This window comes from Linepithema humile, chromosome 4, assembly GCF_040581485.1.
Source record: "Linepithema humile isolate Giens D197 chromosome 4, Lhum_UNIL_v1.0, whole genome shotgun sequence".
NCBI lineage: Eukaryota > Metazoa > Arthropoda > Insecta > Hymenoptera > Formicidae > Linepithema > Linepithema humile.
In genome coordinates, this window is record NC_090131.1 from 21,043,913 (window position 1) to 21,069,456 (window position 25,544).

Below are 25,544 nucleotides of genomic sequence, written 5' to 3' on the forward strand. Positions count from 1 at the left end.
AATGCGCGATGAATTTCTCCTGAAAGGGTATTCGCAACAACTCTCCAACTTATTTTTTATTAAAATTATGAGAAGTATGTCCTACATGGTATTAAAAACGTATCTGTTAATCAAAATCTTTTTCATATTATTTTACTAGCTTGATATATTATTCTTTTCAATAGAAATCACTTTATAACAGCGGAATTAGTTGCACATTTCGGGCCGATTTCCGAGACAACGCCTCCTGTTCCCCCATTACCGCCCGGCCACTGGCGACCGAGCCGGCGCGATAGTTCTGGCTCAGGAGCGTTTTATATTAGAAATAAGCTGGATTGTTTTTTTCAGGCATCTTTCAGGAAATTGTAACATTTTCTTCACTACATAAATAATGTTTATTTTTATTAATACATAATATATATATATATATATATATATATATATATATATATATATATATATTTAATTATTAATGAAAATAAACATTATTTATGTAGCAAAGAAAATATTACTATTTTCTGAGAGGTGTCTCAACAACCCAGCCTATTTCTTACATAAAACGCTCCTGCGCCAGAGCTATCGGTGGCTCGGCCGCCAGCGGCCGGGCGGTAGTGGGGGAACAGAAGGCGTCATTTCGGGAATCGGCCCGAAATGTGCAACTCATTCCGAGCGCTGCTTTACAGCATTCAACTTTAACGAAAGCTGAGTTTGACAATATACCCAGATAGTACCGAATGTTCCATGAATGTTCGTATATGATTTAAATGTTCTTTCTCAGGAATATTCGCATAGATGTTCCTTGAACTTTCTTGGAATGTCCTCAATATTCTATGAATATTCGTATAGAATGAACACAATAATATTTATTGATGGTGGAAAACGAGCTAATATATATACTAAATGATGAAGAAAAGTATAATTATTTATCAAAATAATAGAAACTTATATAAAAAAATTAACAGATTTGAATTTTTAGCCTGTCAGAGTATTATATATAAATAATAATTATTATATATTTATATATTTATTATATAATAAACAAAATAATGCATTTTTTAAAATAAAATAAAGTAAGTAATTTTTACATAATAATTTGTAAAAATTATATTACATATCTATATGCTTCTAGTGTTTTTTATGCTCGTACATCGTGATTTAATGAGACATTGTCGTAGTAAAAGAGTAATTACAAATTTTTATATTATTTTATTACCTTTTTGGAGTAACATATGGTATTACTTCTAATTATTTAAAATCCACGAAAATATTGCATAATTAAATAGAAAAGACTAAGAAATTATATTGCATATACCCAATAAACATTAGGACATTCTATGTACGTCCTATGTATATACATATATCGATATTGTATAATCTCTGTATATACAAAGAATGCAAAAAGTATGTACATCGCATATTCTATGTATGTGAAATAATTACCACATGTATGTACATAGGATGTCCATAGTACATACATAGGTATATTCCAAAGATATGCAGTGTACATTCGTGGTATATACATAAGGTATATTGTTTATCTATGATCTTCTAAGCGAAACATAGATAATTTGATACCGTCTCGAGATCGTAATAAAATATCATTTGTTAATTTGACATCTTTTACACTGCCAGTTGCTACAAAGCGAAACCGCCGCAATAAATTTACTATTGCTGCTCCCACGGACAGAAAAGTATATCGTTGACCTTAAACAAAAATATAAACAAAGTGTAAAAAAAAGTATAAAAAAGTTGTTAAAACAACATACTACAATATCTATACGTAAGTATAAGTATACTAAATATTCAATCAAACTCTTTTATTATTTATTGTAAAATATTCAAAATCTAATAATTTTAAAACATTGAAAATTTAAATTTAAAAAATTATAAACTTTAATAAAATAATAAACGTGTACGTTATATGTCACGTGTATCACCGATGGCCCACGCTGCTTTTCATTCAGACTGTTTGATATTTTAAGTATAAAGAAATACATTATTACAAAACATTTTACAACTTATTTCTCTTTGTTCTACATTATTTTAATAATACATCAATATTAAATTTATTACAATACATATGTTTTGAGCTCAAATAATAAATGCACCAGCGTGGGCCATCAATAGTCACGGAAAACCGGCTTGGTACGGACCGTGTTAAATATGTAAATATTTAAATATGTTATTGGTGTAATATTGATATTTTTTGAATTTTTCAAAATTAGTTTACATCATTTTCAAAGTAAAAAATTTTTAAAAATTTACCTGGGCAATCTCTAAGACCTGTGCCGAATGGAATGTAAGTGTACCGATGATGACTTGACGAGTTTTTGGGCGAGAATCGTTCAGGAATAAATTCCTCCGGTTTATTCCAATATGCAGGATCACGATGAATAGTAAACACTGGTATTATAACGTAACACCCATTCGGCAAGACGCATGATTCTGAAATCAACGCGTCTTCGTAACTCACAAACTTATTTTTCTTCATTGTGACTGTTGTGTTACAAAAAATATTGCACTATACAATACCCAGTTTAATATCTTCCGTAAGTTGTCGCGCAATTATAGGTGCTGGAGGAAACAATCTTAGTGTTTCTTGAATCACCATATTAAGATATCGAATGCTCGTGAGACGCTTGGCATCAATCTTGTCGTTTCCGAATGTAAGCAATATTTCTTTTCGCAACTTTTCCTAAATAATGAAATACATAATTAATAAAACGGATATCTGAAGTAACATTTAAAAAGTTGACTAACGTGTCTCATAAGAAATGTGAAAAATAAAATTAATAATTTTAATCTATATATTATACAATTATATATGTATATGTAAAATGATTTATCATTATAATGCAAAGACAAATACAATTTTTCTTGTTTTATGTTCTGCATATCACATTACAGTTTCACTAACTTGTATTTCTGTATGTATTCCCAACAATAGAAAAATAAAGGATGTCAATTCCATAACTGTATTTTGTATCTGTAAAAGATAAATTTATAGTAATCTAAATGTACTTGTACAATTTTTAACTATTTATACAATAAGTGACATTACAGCCGCATAGAGATTGCGAATATCGTCATTTACGTCTTCATCGCTCACCGCGCGGGATTTACCCGTAGCATCATCAGACAGTTGCTTTACATAGTTCAAATAATTGCTAGCAACGGATTTTGGCTTTTGGAGGATCTCATTATCATAATTTGGAGTATCGCGTTCCACTGATTTCTGCAATATTATCTATACATATATGAAATAATACAGTATATTAATTAATAATATGTGTTGACAAAAATTGCCATTATATGTAATATTATTAGAATTATCGTGCTTTAGTTAATAATATTCAGTGACATACGTACGCATATTTTTTTCATAAAAATAAAAAACATGATAATGTAATAAAATAAGTAATATACAATTATGTAATTCGCGAATCTTATCATCAACTTTTATATGTATTATTATATGCTTGTTGCTATGATAAAAAATAAAAATTTCAAAAATGTGTTATAATAAAATGAAATATAACATAAAAAATGTTGATTAATACCAAATGCACTAAATGTTTTATATGATTAAACAATTATACAAGAAATATTTGAAGCTTACTTTATGAACAAAGTTTTGTATCATTTTTTGACCAACGGATTGTTGTTTCGCGTTATCGCTCAGAGAAAAAATCCATTCCAATTGTAGCCATGGTGTTACCACTTTTTTATATACATATTTCATTAATCTGAAAAAATTATATATTAATAATTGAAATATAAATCACACGTCTTCAATAATATGAGATCTATATACCTTTCTTGCCAGTACAGTAGTTCATCATATTCACCTTTATACGCCGTTCCTTCTATACCTCCAATTGATGCTGTAATATTATTTAACTTTTATATTTAATTATAGCATTAATTGTAATTGTATCTATAATAGCAACTTGTTACAAAAATTTGTTATAAATCAACATATGTCATGTTTGCACAATTTTCACCTAAATATATATCAGTCACGTATCGCCCTATGTACGGCTTTATGTCAAACGTATGACCACCAACTTCTTTTTCCAAATAATCCCCACAATAATTGCTATAATTATCAAAAAATGTTATGTAATCAGACACTGACTTGGCATTCAAAGAGGATTGTATTATTTTGCGCCGTAACCTATGAGCTGCACCTACAAATATTAATTACAGTATTCAATAGTAAAAAGTATAGTATTGTATCAATATATTATTATAACTATATAAACAAATATATAAATAAATCAAATAAACATTCGTCATACTTGAACATAGGCGTAATACCTGAAACTCTGATAATTCCGTTCCCAAGAAGTGGAGAATACAGTTTCATAACTGAGCTTTTGTAATTGCCGTTCACGTTCGCAAGTACGACCTGCGTATTAAAATTCAATATATTATATTGTTAAAATAATTATTTTCTCTAAACTTACCTTATAATCCTCAGGTTTTGCGAGTAGTACAAATAAATCTGTTCCGAAACAAAAACGGCTAGGGCTTCCATATTTTTTAGTAAACGTTAACAAATAATTTACTAATTCTGCAACATTATATTTTACATTTGATATTGTTTACACAATTGTGATTGTTATTGTTTGAACATAAATTCTTTTTCTTTGCATTATAAAGTTACATTATTTAATTAGATAAATAAAAATATAATATTTAAATTATAAACATGAGAAAAAATATTTTATTATGTTGAAATATTAATATTGAATTCGGTTAATCTATTGAGAGCATTTTATTTACCTTCATATTTCCAAGCAATTTGCAGCGTTTTGATAAACACTGTCAATATAGATTCACCAGGCAACGAAAAGGCAAATTGCAAATTTCTTTTTAATTTGTAATATTTTTTCTTGTTAAGTTCGAAAAGATACACAAGAAACAATATTATGACTATTACAAAAAGCATATTTGTAAAGATGTGTGTGAAATAAATATATATTTTTTAAACTTAACTTGTAATATTCGTTGTATAAATTTGCAATAAATAAAAAATTGTTATTAATTATTTATTTTTCTTGTAAATTGTTCGATAATTCTTTATTTTTTAATTTTTAATAGACTAAAATATTCGTGTAGACTAATTTTCTAAACTATTAATTAATTAATTAAATGAATTAAAAACTAATTTAATTATCACATAGGTTTTATACGCGATTATTATTATTGCTTTTTGAAATTTACTGTTTAAAATGATAGTTTAAATGTGATAAGCAGATAGCGCACACCGCGGTAGTTACAATGCAACTGAAAATCCAGTTGTGAAACCAGTCTTTTATAAATAACAGTGAGTTCGTGTTAGTGTCTGATACAAGACACTTTTTTCGACTTTCTCGTATGATATTTTTTTATATTTCTGTTTTAATAAAAAAAAGTTTTCGCCAGACGTCTTTAAGTGACGAACGCGTCACAGTTCTTCGTCTTCAACAGAGCTCGGTATAAACTGCACATTTCAGCCGAATTTCATGAGTCCATGTCCACCGTCTACGTCGACTCCCCCTTCTATTTTAACAAAAAGTTGCTTGACAACTGCAATCAAGATGTGTATCCTGCTTTATATAGGGCGCATTTGGTGGTCACGTAATGCGGTTAACCGCCAAATATCAAATGCTTTAAACACGATCTTTAGATGTAATCTATCGAATATAATTTAATAATGTTTTAAGATTATTATATCATAAATAATATTTTAAGATTATTATATCATAAATAATATTTTAAGATTATTATATCATAAATGTAATAATAGAAACTTTATTATTGAATTAATTATTTAAAAAGAAAAAGATCTTAAAAATCGCGTTTAAAGCATTGATATTTGGCAGTCAAGAAATAAGGAACCTCTTCGCGTTACGGATGCGCCGTGCCTGAGGCAAAGCACCGCACACCTTTTATGGCTACAAGTTGTCAGACTACTTGTTGCCATTGAACTCTATAACATAGTAGAGAAAGTCCTTCCATAAGAATCAATTAGAAAGAGTCCTTCCATAAAAACCAATATAATTTTCGGGCCAAGGATAGCAATAGTAATTGTGAGGTGTCTGTCTTTTTTTACGTTTATTACGGTTATTAAAAACTTTTCCAGTAGCAGTTAATGGCTGTTCGTAATCTCATTCGTAAAAAGATTTACAAATTTTCTGTAGTTTGTTTATACTCATCACATCTTGGAAAAAGAAAATGTCTTCATTTTTAACTTTTAGTCTAATTTTTTTTAGTTTAATAAAAAGAAAAAAGTAAAATTTTGAACAGTTTCTGAATGTATCAGGGAATCAAAATGTACTTTTTTCAATTGATAAATTTGTGAAATAACTATAAAATAAAATGGTAAAAAATCAGAGAAATAATAGCTAATCTACGATGCAATAATTTTGCAAACTTTGAGTTATCGAAATGAATGCTCATGCCAGCACTGATATTCCGAGCAAAAGTGTTTGAAGATACGGAAAATTTTAATTTAAAAAAATCAAAAATATAGCAATTTAAAGATGTACAATGCAGATTAATGCTGGATTTTCAAATAAGTAACTTATTTGATTTGAATATAATTTAATGTATTTGTAATTAATAAATAACAATGTAATTTAAATCGGCAAAAAAAAATTCCTGAGAAAAAATGATATAATTGGTCAGATGTAAACATATATAATTATAATTATATATGTTTACATCTGATCAATTATACCATTTTTCCTCGGGTTGGTACATTAAATAATTAATTTCTCCAGCGCGCAATATTACTCTTATTCTTTCAATGCTTTGGTTAACGTTACAATTACGTTACATAACTCACTTGATAATGCTTTGATTAACGTTACATAACTCACTTGATAAACTTGAACTAAATCATGAATCAAATCAGAAGTTTTTTTTTGTTTGAATGTATGCATGATTTTTTCTTGAATTTTATGCCTTTACATAATAACAATGAGTCGTAAATATGGAAAAATATTGTGTGTATAAAGTATTAGCCCAGATAATAAGGTGTCGTTATTATAACGTCATTTTTTTAATCATTGGCTACGTCAAATTAACCTTTAAAATGACGAAAAAATGACGTTAAAATGACAAGTTACAAACCATTAACGTCATATCTATGACGACATTTCTGGAATATAAGATGACGTATATACAATATATAAAATTGGTGAACTTTGGCCATTTTTCAAAATTTATCATTTTTTCAGTACAAATCCATTAGATTCTTAACTCTTTGTCAATTTTTTTCTCGGGAGGAGAATTATTCGTATTTAGTGAAGAGTTTTCTGGAGAAGATCTCCTTAGTGGAAAAATTAAGAAAAAAGTAACAATAGTAATTTTTTATCATGTTTTAAAAGACATGCAGATTTCTTTATATACGTCCCTGATAGCACAGAAAGATCCCAGAGACATTTCAGAAACGTAACATTGAAACCTTTGAAACATTTAAGTAATGTTCCATAAAGTTTTTACAACGTTCCAGTAAAAATTCCACACAAAATTTTGTTTTTTTTTCAAAATTTAGAGGATTTACGTATTTAATTTGACTTACCCTACCTACACACGAGCAAACTTGCGGGAGCAATCAGACACCTTGTATATTATAATTATGCATTATTCTTTTAATTTCCTTATTTTACTTAAAATACAATCTAATTTAAATATCTTTGCATCTCTCATTTTACTAAAACTGTACATATTTATATATAGAGTAAAAATATTTGATATGTATTAATAGCTACAAATCTTTTAAGATGTTATTAAACATTAACACTTCCTACAGATTAATAATTGTCTTGTTTTTGTACGGGAGTTTTTGCAAGACAGAGATGAAAGTGAAATAACATTTTTTAAGTACTATAGGCAAAGTGTTTAAAAAATAATATCTTTTAGAGAGAAAGCAATCAGTACGAATAGAATTGTTTGTTTCTGCTATTCCACTGAGTTCGGACAATTTAACAATTAGTAAGCCGAATCGAAGATGCTATAAGGAGCCGCGCTTCTTTATCAACAAAGAGTAACGATAGTCATATTGCAGAAATTTTATCGTTACATATTGAGGCCATACGAAACTTTGATTCGTTATTGCACAACACTGATAAAGCAGTTAGGCAATTTGTAAGTTTTTACATAAATTTATATTTTTATCAATTATATAATAATTTATCATTTATATAATTAATCTTTGTTGCACGCAAATACTAAATTCTAAAATGATTTCAATAGCAGTTTTATTTTACAAACTGAATTTTTATTCAATTTGATTCGATTGCAATGGTTGCAACAAAATTTGCTCAATTCAGAGATTGTGTTCATTTTACTCGATTTTTTTAGTTTATATTACTGAAATACCGTAATAAAATAAAAAATTTTGTAATTGTTAATTTTTTTTTATAGAAAGAATTTTTGTTAAAGATTAGAGGGAATAATCCCCGAGATAACATTCATCACACTCTTTCCAAAATATTCACAAACGAATGCGCGATGAATTGCTCCTGAAAGGGTATTCGCAACAACTCTCCAACTTATTTTTTATTAAAATTATGAGAAGTATGTCCTACATGGTATTAAAAACGTATCTGTTAATCAAAATCTTTTTCATATTATTTTACTAGCTTGATATATTATTCTTTCCAATAGAAATCACTTTACAACAGCGGAATTAGTTGCACATTTCGGGCCGATTTCCGAGACGACGGCTCCTGTTCCCTCATTACCGCCCGGCCACTGGCGACCGAGCCGGCGCGATAGCTCTGGCTCAGGAGCGTTTTATATTAGAAATAAGCTGGATTGTTTCTTTCAGGCATCTTTCAGGAAATTGTAACATTTTCTTCACTACATAAATAATGTTTATTTTTATTAATACATAATATATATATATATATATATATATATATATATATATATATATATATATTAATTATTAATGAAAATAAACAATATTTATGTAGCAAAGAAAATATTACTATTTTCTGAGAGGTGTCTCAACACAACCCAGCCTATTTCTTACATAAAACGCTCCTGCGCCAGAGCTATCGGTGGCTCGGCCGCCAGCGGCCGGGCGGTAGTGGGGGAACAGAAGGCGTCATTTCGGGAATCGGCCCGAAATGTGCAACTCATTCCGAGCGCTCCTTTACAGCATTCAACTTTAACGAAAGCTGAGTTTGACAATATACCCAGATAGTACCGAATGTTCCATGAATGTTCGTATATGATTTAAATGTTCTTTCTCAGGAATATTCGCATAGATGTTCCTTGAACTTTCTTGGAATGTCCTCAATATTCTATGAATATTCGCATAGAATGTACACAATAATATTTATTGATGGTGGAAAACGAGCTAATATATATACTAAATGATAAAGAAAAGTGTAATTATTTATCAAAATAATAGAAACTTATATAAAGAAATTAACAGATTTGAATTTTTAGCCTGTCAGAGTATTATATATAAATAATAATTATTATATATTTATATATTTATTATATAATAAACAAAATAATGCATTTTTTTAAATAAAGTAAAGTAAGTAATGTTTACATAATAATTTGTAAAAATTATATTGCATATCTATATGCTTCTAGTGTTTTTTATGCTCGTACATCGTGATTTAATGAGACATTGTCGTAGTAAAAGAGTAATTACAAATTTTTATATTATTTTATTACCTTTTTGGAGTAACATATGGTATTACTTCTAATTATTTAAAATCCACGAAAATATTGCATAATTAAATAGAAAAGACTAAGAAATTATATTGCATATACCCAATAAACATTAGGACATTCTATGTACGTCCTATGTATATACATATATCGATATTGTATAATCTCTGTATATACAAAGAATGCAAAAAGTATGTACATCGCATATTCTATGTATGTGAAATAATTACCACATGTATGTACATAGGATGTCCATAGTACATACATAGGTATATTCCAAAGATATGCAGTGTACATTCGTGGTACATACATAAGGTATATTGTTTATCTATGATCTTCTAAGCGAAACATAGATAATTTGATACCGTCTCGAGATCGTAATAAAATATCATTTGTTAATTTGACATCTTTTACACTGCCAGTTGCTACAAAGCGAAACCGCCGCAATAAATTTACTATTGCTGCTCCCACGGACAGAAAAGTATATCGTTGACCTTAAACAAAAATATAAACAAAGTGTAAAAAAAAGTATAAAAAAGTTGTTAAAACAACATACTACAATATCTATACGTAAGTATAAGTATACTAAATATTCAATCAAACTCTTTTATTATTTATTGTAAAATATTCAAAATCTAATAATTTTAAAACATTGAAAATTTAAATTTAAAAAATTATAAACTTTAATAAAATAATAAACGTGTACGTTATATGTCACGTGTATCACCGATGGCCCACGCTGCTTTTCATTCAGACTGTTTGATATTTTAAGTATAAAGAAATACATTATTACAAAACATTTTACAACTTATTTCTTTTGTTCTACATTATTTTAATAATACATCAATATTAAATTTATTACAATACATATGTTTTGAGCTCAAATAATAAATGCACCAGCGTGGGCCATCAATAGTCACGGAAAACCGGCTTGGTACGGACCGTGTTAAATATGTAAATATTTAAATATGTTATTGGTGTAATATTGATATTTTTTGAATTTTTCAAAATTAGTTTACATCATTTTCAAAGTAAAAAATTTTTAAAAATTTACCTGGGCAATCTCTAAGACCTGTGCCGAATGGAATGTAAGTGTACCGATGATGACTTGACGAGTTTTTGGGCGAGAATCGTTCAGGAATAAATTCCTCCGGTTTATTCCAATATGCAGGATCACGATGAATAGTAAACACTGGTATTATAACGTAACACCCATTCGGCAAGACGCATGATTCTGAAATCAACGCGTCTTCGTAACTCACAAACTTATTTTTCTTCATTGTGACTGTTGTGTTACAAAAAATATTGCACTATACAATACCCAGTTTAATATCTTCCGTAAGTTGTCGCGCAATTATAGGTGCTGGAGGAAACAATCTTAGTGTTTCTTGAATCACCATATTAAGATATCGAATGCTCGTGAGACGCTTGGCATCAATCTTGTCGTTTCCGAATGTAAGCAATATTTCTTTTCGCAACTTTTCCTAAATAATGAAATACATAATTAATAAAACGGATATCTGAAGTAACATTTAAAAAGTTGACTAACGTGTCTCATAAGAAATGTGAAAAATAAAATTAATAATTTTAATCTATATATTATACAATTATATATGTATATGTAAAATGATTTATCATTATAATGCAAAGACAAATACAATTTTTCTTGTTTTATGTTCTGCATATCACATTACAGTTTCACTAACTTGTATTTCTGTATGTATTCCCAACAATAGAAAAATAAAGGATGTCAATTCCATAACTGTATTTTGTATCTGTAAAAGATAAATTTATAGTAATCTAAATGTACTTGTACAATTTTTAACTATTTATACAATAAGTGACATTACAGCCGCATAGAGATTGCGAATATCGTCATTTACGTCTTCATCGCTCACCGCGCGGGATTTACCCGTAGCATCATCAGACAGTTGCTTTACATAGTTCAAATAATTGCTAGCAACGGATTTTGGCTTTTGGAGGATCTCATTATCATAATTTGGAGTATCGCGTTCCACTGATTTCTGCAATATTATCTATACATATATGAAATAATACAGTATATTAATTAATAATATGTGTTGACAAAAATTGCCATTATATGTAATATTATTAGAATTATCGTGCTTTAGTTAATAATATTCAGTGACATACGTACGCATATTTTTTTCATAAAAATAAAAAACATGATAATGTAATAAAATAAGTAATATACAATTATGTAATTCGCGAATCTTATCATCAACTTTTATATGTATTATTATATGCTTGTTGCTATGATAAAAAATAAAAATTTCAAAAATGTGTTATAATAAAATGAAATATAACATAAAAAATGTTGATTAATACCAAATGCACTAAATGTTTTATATGATTAAACAATTATACAAGAAATATTTGAAGCTTACTTTATGAACAAAGTTTTGTATCATTTTTTGACCAACGGATTGTTGTTTCGCGTTATCGCTCAGAGAAAAAATCCATTCCAATTGTAGCCATGGTGTTACCACTTTTTTATATACATATTTCATTAATCTGAAAAAATTATATATTAATAATTGAAATATAAATCACACGTCTTCAATAATATGAGATCTATATACCTTTCTTGCCAGTACAGTAGTTCATCATATTCACCTTTATACGCCGTTCCTTCTATACCTCCAATTGATGCTGTAATATTATTTAACTTTTATATTTAATTATAGCATTAATTGTAATTGTATCTATAATAGCAACTTGTTACAAAAATTTGTTATAAATCAACATATGTCATGTTTGCACAATTTTCACCTAAATATATATCAGTCACGTATCGCCCTATGTACGGCTTTATGTCAAACGTATGACCACCAACTTCTTTTTCCAAATAATCCCCACAATAATTGCTATAATTATCAAAAAATGTTATGTAATCAGACACTGACTTGGCATTCAAAGAGGATTGTATTATTTTGCGCCGTAACCTATGAGCTGCACCTACAAATATTAATTACAGTATTCAATAGTAAAAAGTATAGTATTGTATCAATATATTATTATAACTATATAAACAAATATATAAATAAATCAAATAAACATTCGTCATACTTGAACATAGGCGTAATACCTGAAACTCTGATAATTCCGTTCCCAAGAAGTGGAGAATACAGTTTCATAACTGAGCTTTTGTAATTGCCGTTCACGTTCGCAAGTACGACCTGCGTATTAAAATTCAATATATTATATTGTTAAAATAATTATTTTCTCTAAACTTACCTTATAATCCTCAGGTTTTGCGAGTAGTACAAATAAATCTGTTCCGAAACAAAAACGGCTAGGGCTTCCATATTTTTTAGTAAACGTTAACAAATAATTTACTAATTCTGCAACATTATATTTTACATTTGATATTGTTTACACAATTGTGATTGTTATTGTTTGAACATAAATTCTTTTTCTTTGCATTATAAAGTTACATTATTTAATTAGATAAATAAAAATATAATATTTAAATTATAAACATGAGAAAAAATATTTTATTATGTTGAAATATTAATATTGAATTCGGTTAATCTATTGAGAGCATTTTATTTACCTTCATATTTCCAAGCAATTTGCAGCGTTTTGATAAACACTGTCAATATAGATTCACCAGGCAACGAAAAGGCAAATTGCAAATTTCTTTTTAATTTGTAATATTTTTTCTTGTTAAGTTCGAAAAGATACACAAGAAACAATATTATGACTATTACAAAAAGCATATTTGTAAAGATGTGTGTGAAATAAATATATATTTTTTAAACTTAACTTGTAATATTCGTTGTATAAATTTGCAATAAATAAAAAATTGTTATTAATTATTTATTTTTCTTGTAAATTGTTCGATAATTCTTTATTTTTTAATTTTTAATAGACTAAAATATTCGTGTAGACTAATTTTCTAAACTATTAATTAATTAATTAAATGAATTAAAAACTAATTTAATTATCACATAGGTTTTATACGCGATTATTATTATTGCTTTTTGAAATTTACTGTTTAAAATGATAGTTTAAATGTGATAAGCAGATAGCGCACACCGCGGTAGTTACAATGCAACTGAAAATCCAGTTGTGAAACCAGTCTTTTATAAATAACAGTGAGTTCGTGTTAGTGTCTGATACAAGACACTTTTTTCGACTTTCTCGTATGATATTTTTTTATATTTCTGTTTTAATAAAAAAAAGTTTTCGCCAGACGTCTTTAAGTGACGAACGCGTCACAGTTCTTCGTCTTCAACAGAGCTCGGTATAAACTGCACATTTCAGCCGAATTTCATGAGTCCATGTCCACCGTCTACGTCGACTCCCCCTTCTATTTTAACAAAAAGTTGCTTGACAACTGCAATCAAGATGTGTATCCTGCTTTATATAGGGCGCATTTGGTGGTCACGTAATGCGGTTAACCGCCAAATATCAAATGCTTTAAACACGATCTTTAGATGTAATCTATCGAATATAATTTAATAATGTTTTAAGATTATTATATCATAAATAATATTTTAAGATTATTATATCATAAATAATATTTTAAGATTATTATATCATAAATGTAATAATAGAAACTTTATTATTGAATTAATTATTTAAAAAGAAAAAGATCTTAAAAATCGCGTTTAAAGCATTGATATTTGGCAGTCAAGAAATAAGGAACCTCTTCGCGTTACGGATGCGCCGTGCCTGAGGCAAAGCACCGCACACCTTTTATGGCTACAAGTTGTCAGACTACTTGTTGCCATTGAACTCTATAACATAGTAGAGAAAGTCCTTCCATAAGAATCAATTAGAAAGAGTCCTTCCATAAAAACCAATATAATTTTCGGGCCAAGGATAGCAATAGTAATTGTGAGGTGTCTGTCTTTTTTTACGTTTATTACGGTTATTAAAAACTTTTCCAGTAGCAGTTAATGGCTGTTCGTAATCTCATTCGTAAAAAGATTTACAAATTTTCTGTAGTTTGTTTATACTCATCACATCTTGGAAAAAGAAAATGTCTTCATTTTTAACTTTTAGTCTAATTTTTTTTAGTTTAATAAAAAGAAAAAAGTAAAATTTTGAACAGTTTCTGAATGTATCAGGGAATCAAAATGTACTTTTTTCAATTGATAAATTTGTGAAATAACTATAAAATAAAATGGTAAAAAATCAGAGAAATAATAGCTAATCTACGATGCAATAATTTTGCAAACTTTGAGTTATCGAAATGAATGCTCATGCCAGCACTGATATTCCGAGCAAAAGTGTTTGAAGATACGGAAAATTTTAATTTAAAAAAATCAAAAATATAGCAATTTAAAGATGTACAATGCAGATTAATGCTGGATTTTCAAATAAGTAACTTATTTGATTTGAATATAATTTAATGTATTTGTAATTAATAAATAACAATGTAATTTAAATCGGCAAAAAAAAATTCCTGAGAAAAAATGATATAATTGGTCAGATGTAAACATATATAATTATAATTATATATGTTTACATCTGATCAATTATACCATTTTTCCTCGGGTTGGTACATTAAATAATTAATTTCTCCAGCGCGCAATATTACTCTTATTCTTTCAATGCTTTGGTTAACGTTACAATTACGTTACATAACTCACTTGATAATGCTTTGATTAACGTTACATAACTCACTTGATAAACTTGAACTAAATCATGAATCAAATCAGAAGTTTTTTTTTGTTTGAATGTATGCATGATTTTTTCTTGAATTTTATGCCTTTACATAATAACAATGAGTCGTAAATATGGAAAAATATTGTGTGTATAAAGTATTAGCCCAGATAATAAGGTGTCGTTATTATAACGTCATTTTTTTAATCATTGGCTACGTCAAATTAACCTTTAAAATGACGAAAAAATGACGTTAAAATGACAAGTTACAAACCATTAACGTCATATCTATGACGACATTTCTGGAATATAAGATGACGTATATACAATATATAAAATTGGTGAACTTTGGCCATTTTTCAAAATTTATCATTTTTTCAGTACAAATCCATTAGATTCTTAACTCTTTGTCAATTTTTTTCTCGGGAGGAGAATTATTCGTATTTAGTGAAGAGTTTTCTGGAGAAGATCTCCTTAGTGGAAAAATTAAGAAAAAAGTAACAATAGTAATTTTTTATCATGTTTTAAAAGACATGCAGATTTCTTTATATACGTCCCTGATAGCACAGAAAGATCCCAGAGACATTTCAGAAACGTAACATTGAAACCTTTGAAACATTTAAGTAATGTTCCATAAAGTTTTTACAACGTTCCAGTAAAAATTCCACACAAAATTTTGTTTTTTTTTCAAAATTTAGAGGATTTACGTATTTAATTTGACTTACCCTACCTACACACGAGCAAACTTGCGGGAGCAATCAGACACCTTGTATATTATAATTATGCATTATTCTTTTAATTTCCTTATTTTACTTAAAATACAATCTAATTTAAATATCTTTGCATCTCTCATTTTACTAAAACTGTACATATTTATATATAGAGTAAAAATATTTGATATGTATTAATAGCTACAAATCTTTTAAGATGTTATTAAACATTAACACTTCCTACAGATTAATAATTGTCTTGTTTTTGTACGGGAGTTTTTGCAAGACAGAGATGAAAGTGAAATAACATTTTTTAAGTACTATAGGCAAAGTGTTTAAAAAATAATATCTTTTAGAGAGAAAGCAATCAGTACGAATAGAATTGTTTGTTTCTGCTATTCCACTGAGTTCGGACAATTTAACAATTAGTAAGCCGAATCGAAGATGCTATAAGGAGCCGCGCTTCTTTATCAACAAAGAGTAACGATAGTCATATTGCAGAAATTTTATCGTTACATATTGAGGCCATACGAAACTTTGATTCGTTATTGCACAACACTGATAAAGCAGTTAGGCAATTTGTAAGTTTTTACATAAATTTATATTTTTATCAATTATATAATAATTTATCATTTATATAATTAATCTTTGTTGCACGCAAATACTAAATTCTAAAATGATTTCAATAGCAGTTTTATTTTACAAACTGAATTTTTATTCAATTTGATTCGATTGCAATGGTTGCAACAAAATTTGCTCAATTCAGAGATTGTGTTCATTTTACTCGATTTTTTTAGTTTATATTACTGAAATACCGTAATAAAATAAAAAATTTTGTAATTGTTAATTTTTTTTTATAGAAAGAATTTTTGTTAAAGATTAGAGGGAATAATCCCCGAGATAACATTCATCACACTCTTTCCAAAATATTCACAAACGAATGCGCGATGAATTGCTCCTGAAAGGGTATTCGCAACAACTCTCCAACTTATTTTTTATTAAAATTATGAGAAGTATGTCCTACATGGTATTAAAAACGTATCTGTTAATCAAAATCTTTTTCATATTATTTTACTAGCTTGATATATTATTCTTTCCAATAGAAATCACTTTACAACAGCGGAATTAGTTGCACATTTCGGGCCGATTTCCGAGACGACGGCTCCTGTTCCCTCATTACCGCCCGGCCACTGGCGACCGAGCCGGCGCGATAGCTCTGGCTCAGGAGCGTTTTATATTAGAAATAAGCTGGATTGTTTCTTTCAGGCATCTTTCAGGAAATTGTAACATTTTCTTCACTACATAAATAATGTTTATTTTTATTAATACATAATATATATATATATATATATATATATATATATATATATTTAATTATTAATGAAAATAAACATTATTTATGTAGCAAAGAAAATATTACTATTTTCTGAGAGGTGTCTCAACACAACCCAGCCTATTTCTTACATAAAACGCTCCTGAGCCAGAGCTATCGCGCCGGCTCGGTCGCCAGTGGCCGGGCGGTAGTGGGGGAACAGAAGGCGTCATTTCGGGAATCGGCCCGAAATGTGCAACTCATTCCGAGCGCTCCTTTACAGCATTCAACTTTAACGAAAGCTGAGTTTGACAATATACCCAGATAGTACCGAATGTTCCATGAATGTTCGTATATGATTTAAATGTTCTTTCTCAGGAATATTCGCATAGATGTTCCTTGAACTTTCTTGGAATGTCCTCAATATTCTATGAATATTCGCATAGAATGTACACAATAATATTTATTGATGGTGGAAAACGAGCTAATATATATACTAAATGATAAAGAAAAGTGTAATTATTTATCAAAATAATAGAAACTTATATAAAGAAATTAACAGATTTGAATTTTTAGCCTGTCAGAGTATTATATATAAATAATAATTATTATATATTTATATATTTATTATATAATAAACAAAATAATGCATTTTTTTAAATAAAGTAAAGTAAGTAATGTTTACATAATAATTTGTAAAAATTATATTGCATATCTATATGCTTCTAGTGTTTTTTATGCTCGTACATCGTGATTTAATGAGACATTGTCGTAGTAAAAGAGTAATTACAAATTTTTATATTATTTTATTACCTTTTTGGAGTAACATATGGTATTACTTCTAATTATTTAAAATCCACGAAAATATTGCAGAATTAAATAGAAAAGACTAAGAAATTATATTGCAATTACCCAATAAACATTAGGACATTCTATGTACGTCCTATGTATATACATATATCGATATTGTATATTCTCTGTATATACAGAGAATGCGAAAAGTATGTACATCGCATATCCTATGTATGTGAAATAATTACCACATGTATGTACATAGGATGTCCATAGTACATACATAGGTATATTCCAAAGATATGCAGTGTACATTCGTGGTATATACATAAGGTATATTGCAAGAATGTGCAATACACATTCGTGACATGTCATGAGGCATGTATATTCTATGTATATTTACGCTGTGATCTCGTTTGAACATACAAGTCATGTATATCCGTACGATGTCCTACGAATATCCCTAAATATACGTAAATTCATGTATATTCTATGTATGTACATAGTATATATGTACAGTACGTTTTTTTCACATTATAAATATTTCATGTATATAAGATATCGAATGTTTACTGGGCATGTGCAAACATCTTTTATTATTGTACAGTGATTGTAATACATCAATGTATAATAATACCGTTTAAAACTGAAAATTGAGCTACTAAGCCACTAAAAGAAATATCCATCAGTAATAATCCATCATTAATAGTAATCATGTTATCAGTTGTCATCAATGATCGTTTATCAATGATCTTCTAAGCGAAATACAGATAATTTGATACCGTCTCGAGATCGTAGTAAAATATCATTTGTTAATTTGACATCTTTTACACTGCCAGTTGCTACAAAGCGAAACCGCCGCAATAAATTTACTATTGCTGCTCCCACGGACAGAAAAGTATATCGTTGACCTGAAAGGAAGAATATAAACAAAGTATAAAAAAGGTGTTAAAACAACATATTACAATATCTATAAAGTATACTAAATATTCAATCAGACTCTTTTATTACTTGTTTAAAAATATTCTAAATCTAATAATTTTAAAACACTTAAAATTTAAATTTAAATTTAAAAAATCATAAACTTCAATAAGATACGCAAATATTTAAATATGCTATTGATGTAATATTGATATTTTTCTAGATTTTCGAAAGATTGGCTTGCATTATTTTCAAAATAAAAAACCAATTTAAAAAAATTTACCTAGGCAATCTCTAGGACCTGTGCCGAATGGAATGTACGTGTAACGATGACGAGTTGACGAGTTTTCGGACGAGAATCGTTCGGGAATAAATTCTTCTGGCTTATCCCAATACATGGGATTACGATGAATAGCAAATATTGGTATCATAACGAGACATCCATCCGGCAAAACGCACGATTCTACAATCAAAGTTTCTTTTGTAATTTGAAAGAATATATTATTGTCAACTTTATTTCTTTTATTGAATATTGTGTTTCAGAAAACGTCACGTTATATAAAAATACCAAGCTGGATGTCTCCCGTAAGTTGTCGCGAAATGATAGGTGACGCAGGAAATAATCTTAATGTCTCTTGAATCACCATATGAAGATATCGTATAGTCATGAGACGTTTGACATCTAAATTGTCATTTCCAAATATTGTTAATATTTCCTTTCGCAGTTTTTCCTAAAAAATTAAATGCATAAATAATAAAATAAATATTTAAGAAAATTGAATAACGTAGTATATAATAAAATTAAACAATAAACTAAGCAAATCCATATAATATAATTATATGTATAATATAGTTGATGTATTGTATAAATGAAATAGTCTTTGCAATACACACAGATAAGCAAAATACTTTTCTTTCATGATCTATTCTGTAGAATAAATATATATATATAGTAGAATAAATAAATATATATATATATAGTTAGTAATTTTACTAACTTGTATTTCTACATGCATTCCCAGCATAAGCAAAGTCATCGATGTCATTTCCATAATTGTATTTTGTATCTGTAAAAAATGTTAATTTACTGTAATGTAAATGTACTCGTATAATGTTAAGTTATTATATAATAAATGACATTACAGCAATATACAAACTGCGAACATCGTCTATAAAGTCTTCATCGCTTACAGCGCAGGATTTATTTGTTTCATCATCGAATAGTTGCTTCATATGGCTTGAATAATTGCCAATAACGGATTTTTCAAAATACTCACTATCATAATTTAGACCATTACATTCCATTGTCTTCTTCTGCATTGCTATCTACATATATATTAAATAGCAAATTGTATCAGTTAATAGTGTTGACATAAATTGCAATTATGATACTACAATTTTCTTTTGCACTACAAGTTTAGATAGAATAAGATATGAAAAAATAAATTTGTTTAATACTACATGCATTTAATGCTTTATATATGATTGAACAATTAATAAAAAAATGAGCTTTACATTATAAATAAAATCTTGTACAGTCTTTTGAGCAGTACACATTTTTTTTTTGTTATCGCTCAGGCAGAAAATCCATTCTATTTGTTGCCACGGTTTTATTATTGTCTTCCATACACATTTTATCAATCTAAAAAAATTATAAATTAACATCTGAAATATAAGTCACACAAACACGACAATATAAAAATGATATACCTGTCCTGCCAGTACAATATTTCATTGTATTCACCTTTATGGGCTGTTCCTTGAATACCCGCAATTGATGCTGTTAATATTTATTAAGTTAAGTTAATATTTATTAATTTTTATACACTACTCCACAAAAAAATAAGAAACATTTTTCAGATGCTCAAAATCGAGCAATTTTCAAACCGCTGAAACTCGGTAAAAAATTATTGCAGACAGAAAATAAAAAAAGCATTTTAAAGCATGAAACCTGTACTTTTACATGCTTTAAATCGTTTTCTAGAAATTTTTTATGTTTATGCTTCTTAGTCCAAAGAAAGAACACATTATTTCGTTGTTAATAAACAAATTTTTTCGCAAAATTTATGACATGTATCAAAAACTACAATATTTTATCTACAAACGCGTTTTTAAATTTTACTACAATTTTTTTGTCTGAGTTACGCGACTATAAAACCAACCATACATTTTGTGAAAAATAACATTTACCATCGGCAGTGTAGCATTAATGTAAAAAATATAGGTTTAGCTTCAAAGTCGTATAACTTAGCCAAAAAAATCGAGTAAAATTTAGAAACATACGTTTTCTAAGTAAAATGCTGCAGTTTTTAATACTTGTCATAAATTTTGAAAGAAAAATTATTTTATTTAACTGCAAAACGTATGTACGTAATTTTAAGAACAAAACAATATACCTTTTTAGGCTTAGAAATGTAAATATTAAAAATTTCAAATTTCAATAAAAAGATCTAAAGCATGTAAAAGTACAAACTTCAAGCTTTAAAATGCTTTTTTTTAATTTTTTGTCTGTAATAATTTTTTATCGAATTTCAGCGATTTGAAAATTGCTCGGTTATAAATGTTTAAAAAGTGTTCTTTATTTTTTGTGGAGTAGTGTATTTAATGAAAATTTTTAAATGGCAATTTAAAAGTAATTTTTATATTTAATTATATTATCAATTATAATTATATACATAATAGAAATTTGTAATTAAGGTTTATTGTAAATCAAACCATAAAGCTTTCAAAGTTTTTTAACATAATTTTTACCTAAGAATATATCAGCTGCATATTGTGCCATGTACGGCTTAATGTCAAATATATGACCACCGATTTCTTTTTCTAAAAGATCAGCACAGTTGTGGCTATAATTATCAAAGAATGTTACATAGTCGGTTAAATATTTGATATTTAAAAAAGGCTGTATTATTTTTCGTCGAAGCCTGTGAGTTGTACCTACAAATGTCAAGTATAATCTTGAATAAAGGGAGACAGAGATATTATGTAATCTTTTTATGTATTATTATTTTCATAATTATATAAAACTATATGTACATAAATCAAGTAAAGATTTATTATATTTGGACATGATCGCGTAATACCTGAAGCTCTGATAATTCCGTTTCCAAGAAGTGGATACCATTGCTTGGTGACTGAAGTTTTATTGTTGCCGTTTACGTTTGTGAGCACGAGCTGCGTATTTAACTCAATGTATTTTTGCAATAGTTTCAATATTTTTTAAAAACTTACCTTATAATCCTCGGGTTTTGTAAGTACTACGAAGACATCTGTTCCTAAGACAAGACGACTTAAAGTTCCATATTTTTTAGTAATTGTCATCAGATAGTCTATTAATTCTGTAAAATTGTGTGTATATTTTATATATAATATTATTTGTAAAACTACGAGATTGTCACTGTCAGAACGTAGATTATTTTTTCTTTTTTATATAACTTGTAAAAACAGATTTAAAAATAAAATTAAGAATTTGTAGTAAAATTATATTATTATGTAATTTTATAATTGTATATAAATTAATAATAGATAATTTTGTAATAATAATAAATAGATACATTCAAATTTTTGCAACATTTAATTTTTGCATCCTTGTGCAACTAATAAGATATAGGTTTCTTTATATAAGCCTGCATAAATGTATATTAATCAAAATTAATTTATACTTAATTAGTTATTTTCAATTATTGGCAGATTTAGTTGATTTATTCTGACATTATAATTACAGGTATGTTATTCACCTTCATGGTTGCAAGCTATTGCCAACGACTTAACAATAGATAATAATATAGGTGCACCAGGCAATGAAACAGCAAATTGTAAATTTCTTTTTGTTTTGTAATATTCTTTTTTGTTCAGTTCGGAAATAAACAAAAAAAGTAAGATTATGATTATTACAAAAAGCACATCTGTAAAAATATTGAATGTTTTGTAATTAATAAATTATGTTAAAATTTGTTTATACGTGTTCTTATGTATTGATGGGATTATACATTTTATACATGAATATACTCAGAGCTGAAAAAAATTCGATATTTGGACATATGATTTAAGGACATATGATATAACATAATTTTTAGTGTACAAAAGTAAAATTATGCAATAAGAAAAGTGTAACTATTATATAAGCAGATTCTCTTGTGTAAAAAAATACTGATACATTTAAAAATAAATTTAGTAAAAAATAATAATGAAGAAATAATAATTTATTGCAAATATATTATATTATAAAACATGTAAAAATTGCTTAGTCTATTTCAGAATAATTAGTTTGAATAAAAGCTTGTATCAAACATCTATAATTTCAAATCATCTATATAAATAAAGTATAAATCAAATATAGTATAAATTAAAAACTCAATATTAAAAAATTAATATTGATATGATCTTAAGTTGTATTTTTTATTCTTAAGCTTAACTTGTGTCATTTATAAGGACAAAAATTATAAATAATAAATTTCACATTAATTATTTTTCAATAATACTTACACATTTTATTTCAGTTCAATGGTTCCAGTTTTTAATTTTCAATAGACAAAGATATATATATCAGGAGACGCGGTAGTGTCTCCGGCCAAGTTCAAAAAACTTACTATATATATCTAGATCTAATTTAATAAAACAAAAAAATTTTAATTATTGTGTTTTTTACATTTATTATTGTGTTTTTTACATTTATTATTTTCTACTAATAAAACACTGTCAACACACAGTAATTGTATTGCAACAAAAAAATAATGTAAATCGCAGAACAGACTTGAGTATTATATAGGCAAAGAAGTGGCGCCAGTAGCGCCAATACAAAATCTAAATTAAATGTTGTAGATGAAAAAAGAAAACAGATTGGTTTAGCTTAGTTATAATGCTTAGTTAATAATGCTTTTGTGGCATTGTGGGGGAAGAAGAAAAAATGTCTATATCTGGTGGGGAGTTTCTGGAGAGGGTTTTTCAGCAGAGATTAAGAGAAGAAGGTCATAGTGATTCTGTTACTACATTTTGAACAAGGCAAAGTAATTTTATTCTATAGAAATTTGTTTTTCTATCAGGAAAGACCCAAATTTTCTTCTTGCCAAATTAAAAAAATTACCAATTGTTTTTATCAGAAACTAATTCTAATATGAACTGAATTTCATATCGTAACAATTCATAACAATTTAGTTCTTAAAATCTAAATTTAGAATTAAAATCTACAGACAACGCTGAATGTAATTTATTATTCACGTATGAATAATTAATAGTTAGATACATATAATAAGGTAATAAAAATAGAAGAAAATTGATTATTTTTTTCATTATCTCTTTATCATTATATTTTATAATCATTATTTTTCATAATTATCTTTATCTGCTTTTGTAATATTATGTTCATAAGATTGAATATAGAAAATTCAATTAAAAAATATGTATTGACTTATATTTAATAAAAATAATAAATCTACAACCAGATTAATTTTCAATAGCTCGTTTTAAAGAAGCGATTTTAATCTTCAAATTTATGTATATTTGCTTTGCGAAAAAAATTTTAACAACTCTATGCAGTCGTTTAAATTTGCAAATTTTTCGAAAAAAATCAACGATTTTCATTATCGTTTAAATCACATTTCAATTTTTCACCTTACTTTCTAGTGCATTTTCGAGGAAAATAGATTCATGAAGATGAAAGTAAAGGCTTCGTTCTTTAAAACAACTTTCCAAGAAAATTGTTGTATAATTTTTTTTCGCAAAGTTGTAAGTCCAAAGATCGTTAATTTCTCGGCAGAAATTTAGTGATCCTTTAATTTTGCTATTAAGTGATATAAGTATATATATATATATATATATATATATATATATATATATATATATATCATAAAAAATATATATATTATACCAATATATATATATCCAATATAAAAATATATCCAATATAAAAATATATATATCATACCAATATATATATATATATATATATATATATATATATATATATATATATATATATCATACCAAAACATATTTTAGGATAAAATTTGTTTGCAAGGTATAAATAAATTTTTCATTGGCGAATATGTTAATAAATGTAAAATAATCTGTCTGTTAACAATACTATACGATATAATATACATATAAAAAGAATATAAAAATAATATATAATGATTCGATTAGAGATGAAAGACCTTAATTACAGTATCGATTCAGTATAAAACTTTTATAAAACTTTTTTAATAGATATTTTGGTCAAAGCTGTACACACTTTATCAAAGCAGAACGCTCCCCATTTATATTACATTTTAAAGTATAATCATGAGATACAGATAAGCTTTATCGGCAAGCATATATATTTATGTTAATAAAACTCCATTAATAAATAAAAATGTTGAGAATTTATGAATATCTATATCTGTAATATGTGCATATATTTTCTTTGCTTAAAAATATATTATTTTTATAAAAATTACAATTTTGTTTACGTGTGTGCACAATTATGTGCGCTGTATACTCTATATACTATAAATCGTTTTAATGCTAAA

At 27.2% G+C, this 25,544-nt stretch overlaps 3 protein-coding genes across 3 annotated transcripts; all 3 read right to left on the minus strand.

Moving 5' to 3' along the window:
• Window positions 1-451: 451 nt before the first annotated feature.
• LOC136999615 (cytochrome P450 4c3-like) lies at window positions 452-5,673 on the minus strand. The gene is made up of 11 exons (XM_067353994.1): window positions 4,768-5,673; window positions 4,449-4,555; window positions 4,300-4,390; window positions 3,984-4,169; window positions 3,794-3,863; window positions 3,599-3,725; window positions 3,041-3,226; window positions 2,897-2,965; window positions 2,512-2,674; window positions 2,245-2,424; window positions 452-1,683 (listed from the first exon to the last, which is right to left on the minus strand). The coding sequence occupies exons 1-11, from the start codon at window positions 4,931-4,933 to the stop codon at window positions 1,514-1,516; spliced, it is 1,515 nt and encodes a 504-aa protein (XP_067210095.1). The 5' UTR covers window positions 4,934-5,673; the 3' UTR covers window positions 452-1,513.
• Window positions 5,674-8,967: 3,294 nt separating this feature from the next.
• Window positions 8,968-14,150, minus strand: LOC136999621 (cytochrome P450 4c3-like). The gene is made up of 11 exons (XM_067354003.1): window positions 13,244-14,150; window positions 12,925-13,031; window positions 12,776-12,866; window positions 12,460-12,645; window positions 12,270-12,339; window positions 12,075-12,201; window positions 11,517-11,702; window positions 11,373-11,441; window positions 10,988-11,150; window positions 10,721-10,900; window positions 8,968-10,160 (listed from the first exon to the last, which is right to left on the minus strand). Exons 1-11 carry the CDS (start codon window positions 13,407-13,409, stop codon window positions 9,991-9,993), a joined length of 1,515 nt encoding a protein of 504 aa, XP_067210104.1. The 5' UTR covers window positions 13,410-14,150; the 3' UTR covers window positions 8,968-9,990.
• Window positions 14,151-18,365: 4,215 nt separating this feature from the next.
• LOC105672095 (cytochrome P450 4C1-like) lies at window positions 18,366-23,244 on the minus strand. The gene is made up of 11 exons (XM_012366807.2): window positions 22,776-23,244; window positions 22,270-22,376; window positions 22,122-22,212; window positions 21,790-21,975; window positions 20,749-20,818; window positions 20,554-20,680; window positions 20,182-20,364; window positions 20,037-20,105; window positions 19,607-19,769; window positions 19,322-19,501; window positions 18,366-19,028 (listed from the first exon to the last, which is right to left on the minus strand). Exons 2-11 carry the CDS (start codon window positions 22,357-22,359, stop codon window positions 18,862-18,864), a joined length of 1,326 nt encoding a protein of 441 aa, XP_012222230.2. The 5' UTR covers window positions 22,360-22,376; window positions 22,776-23,244; the 3' UTR covers window positions 18,366-18,861.
• Window positions 23,245-25,544: the final 2,300 nt, after the last annotated feature.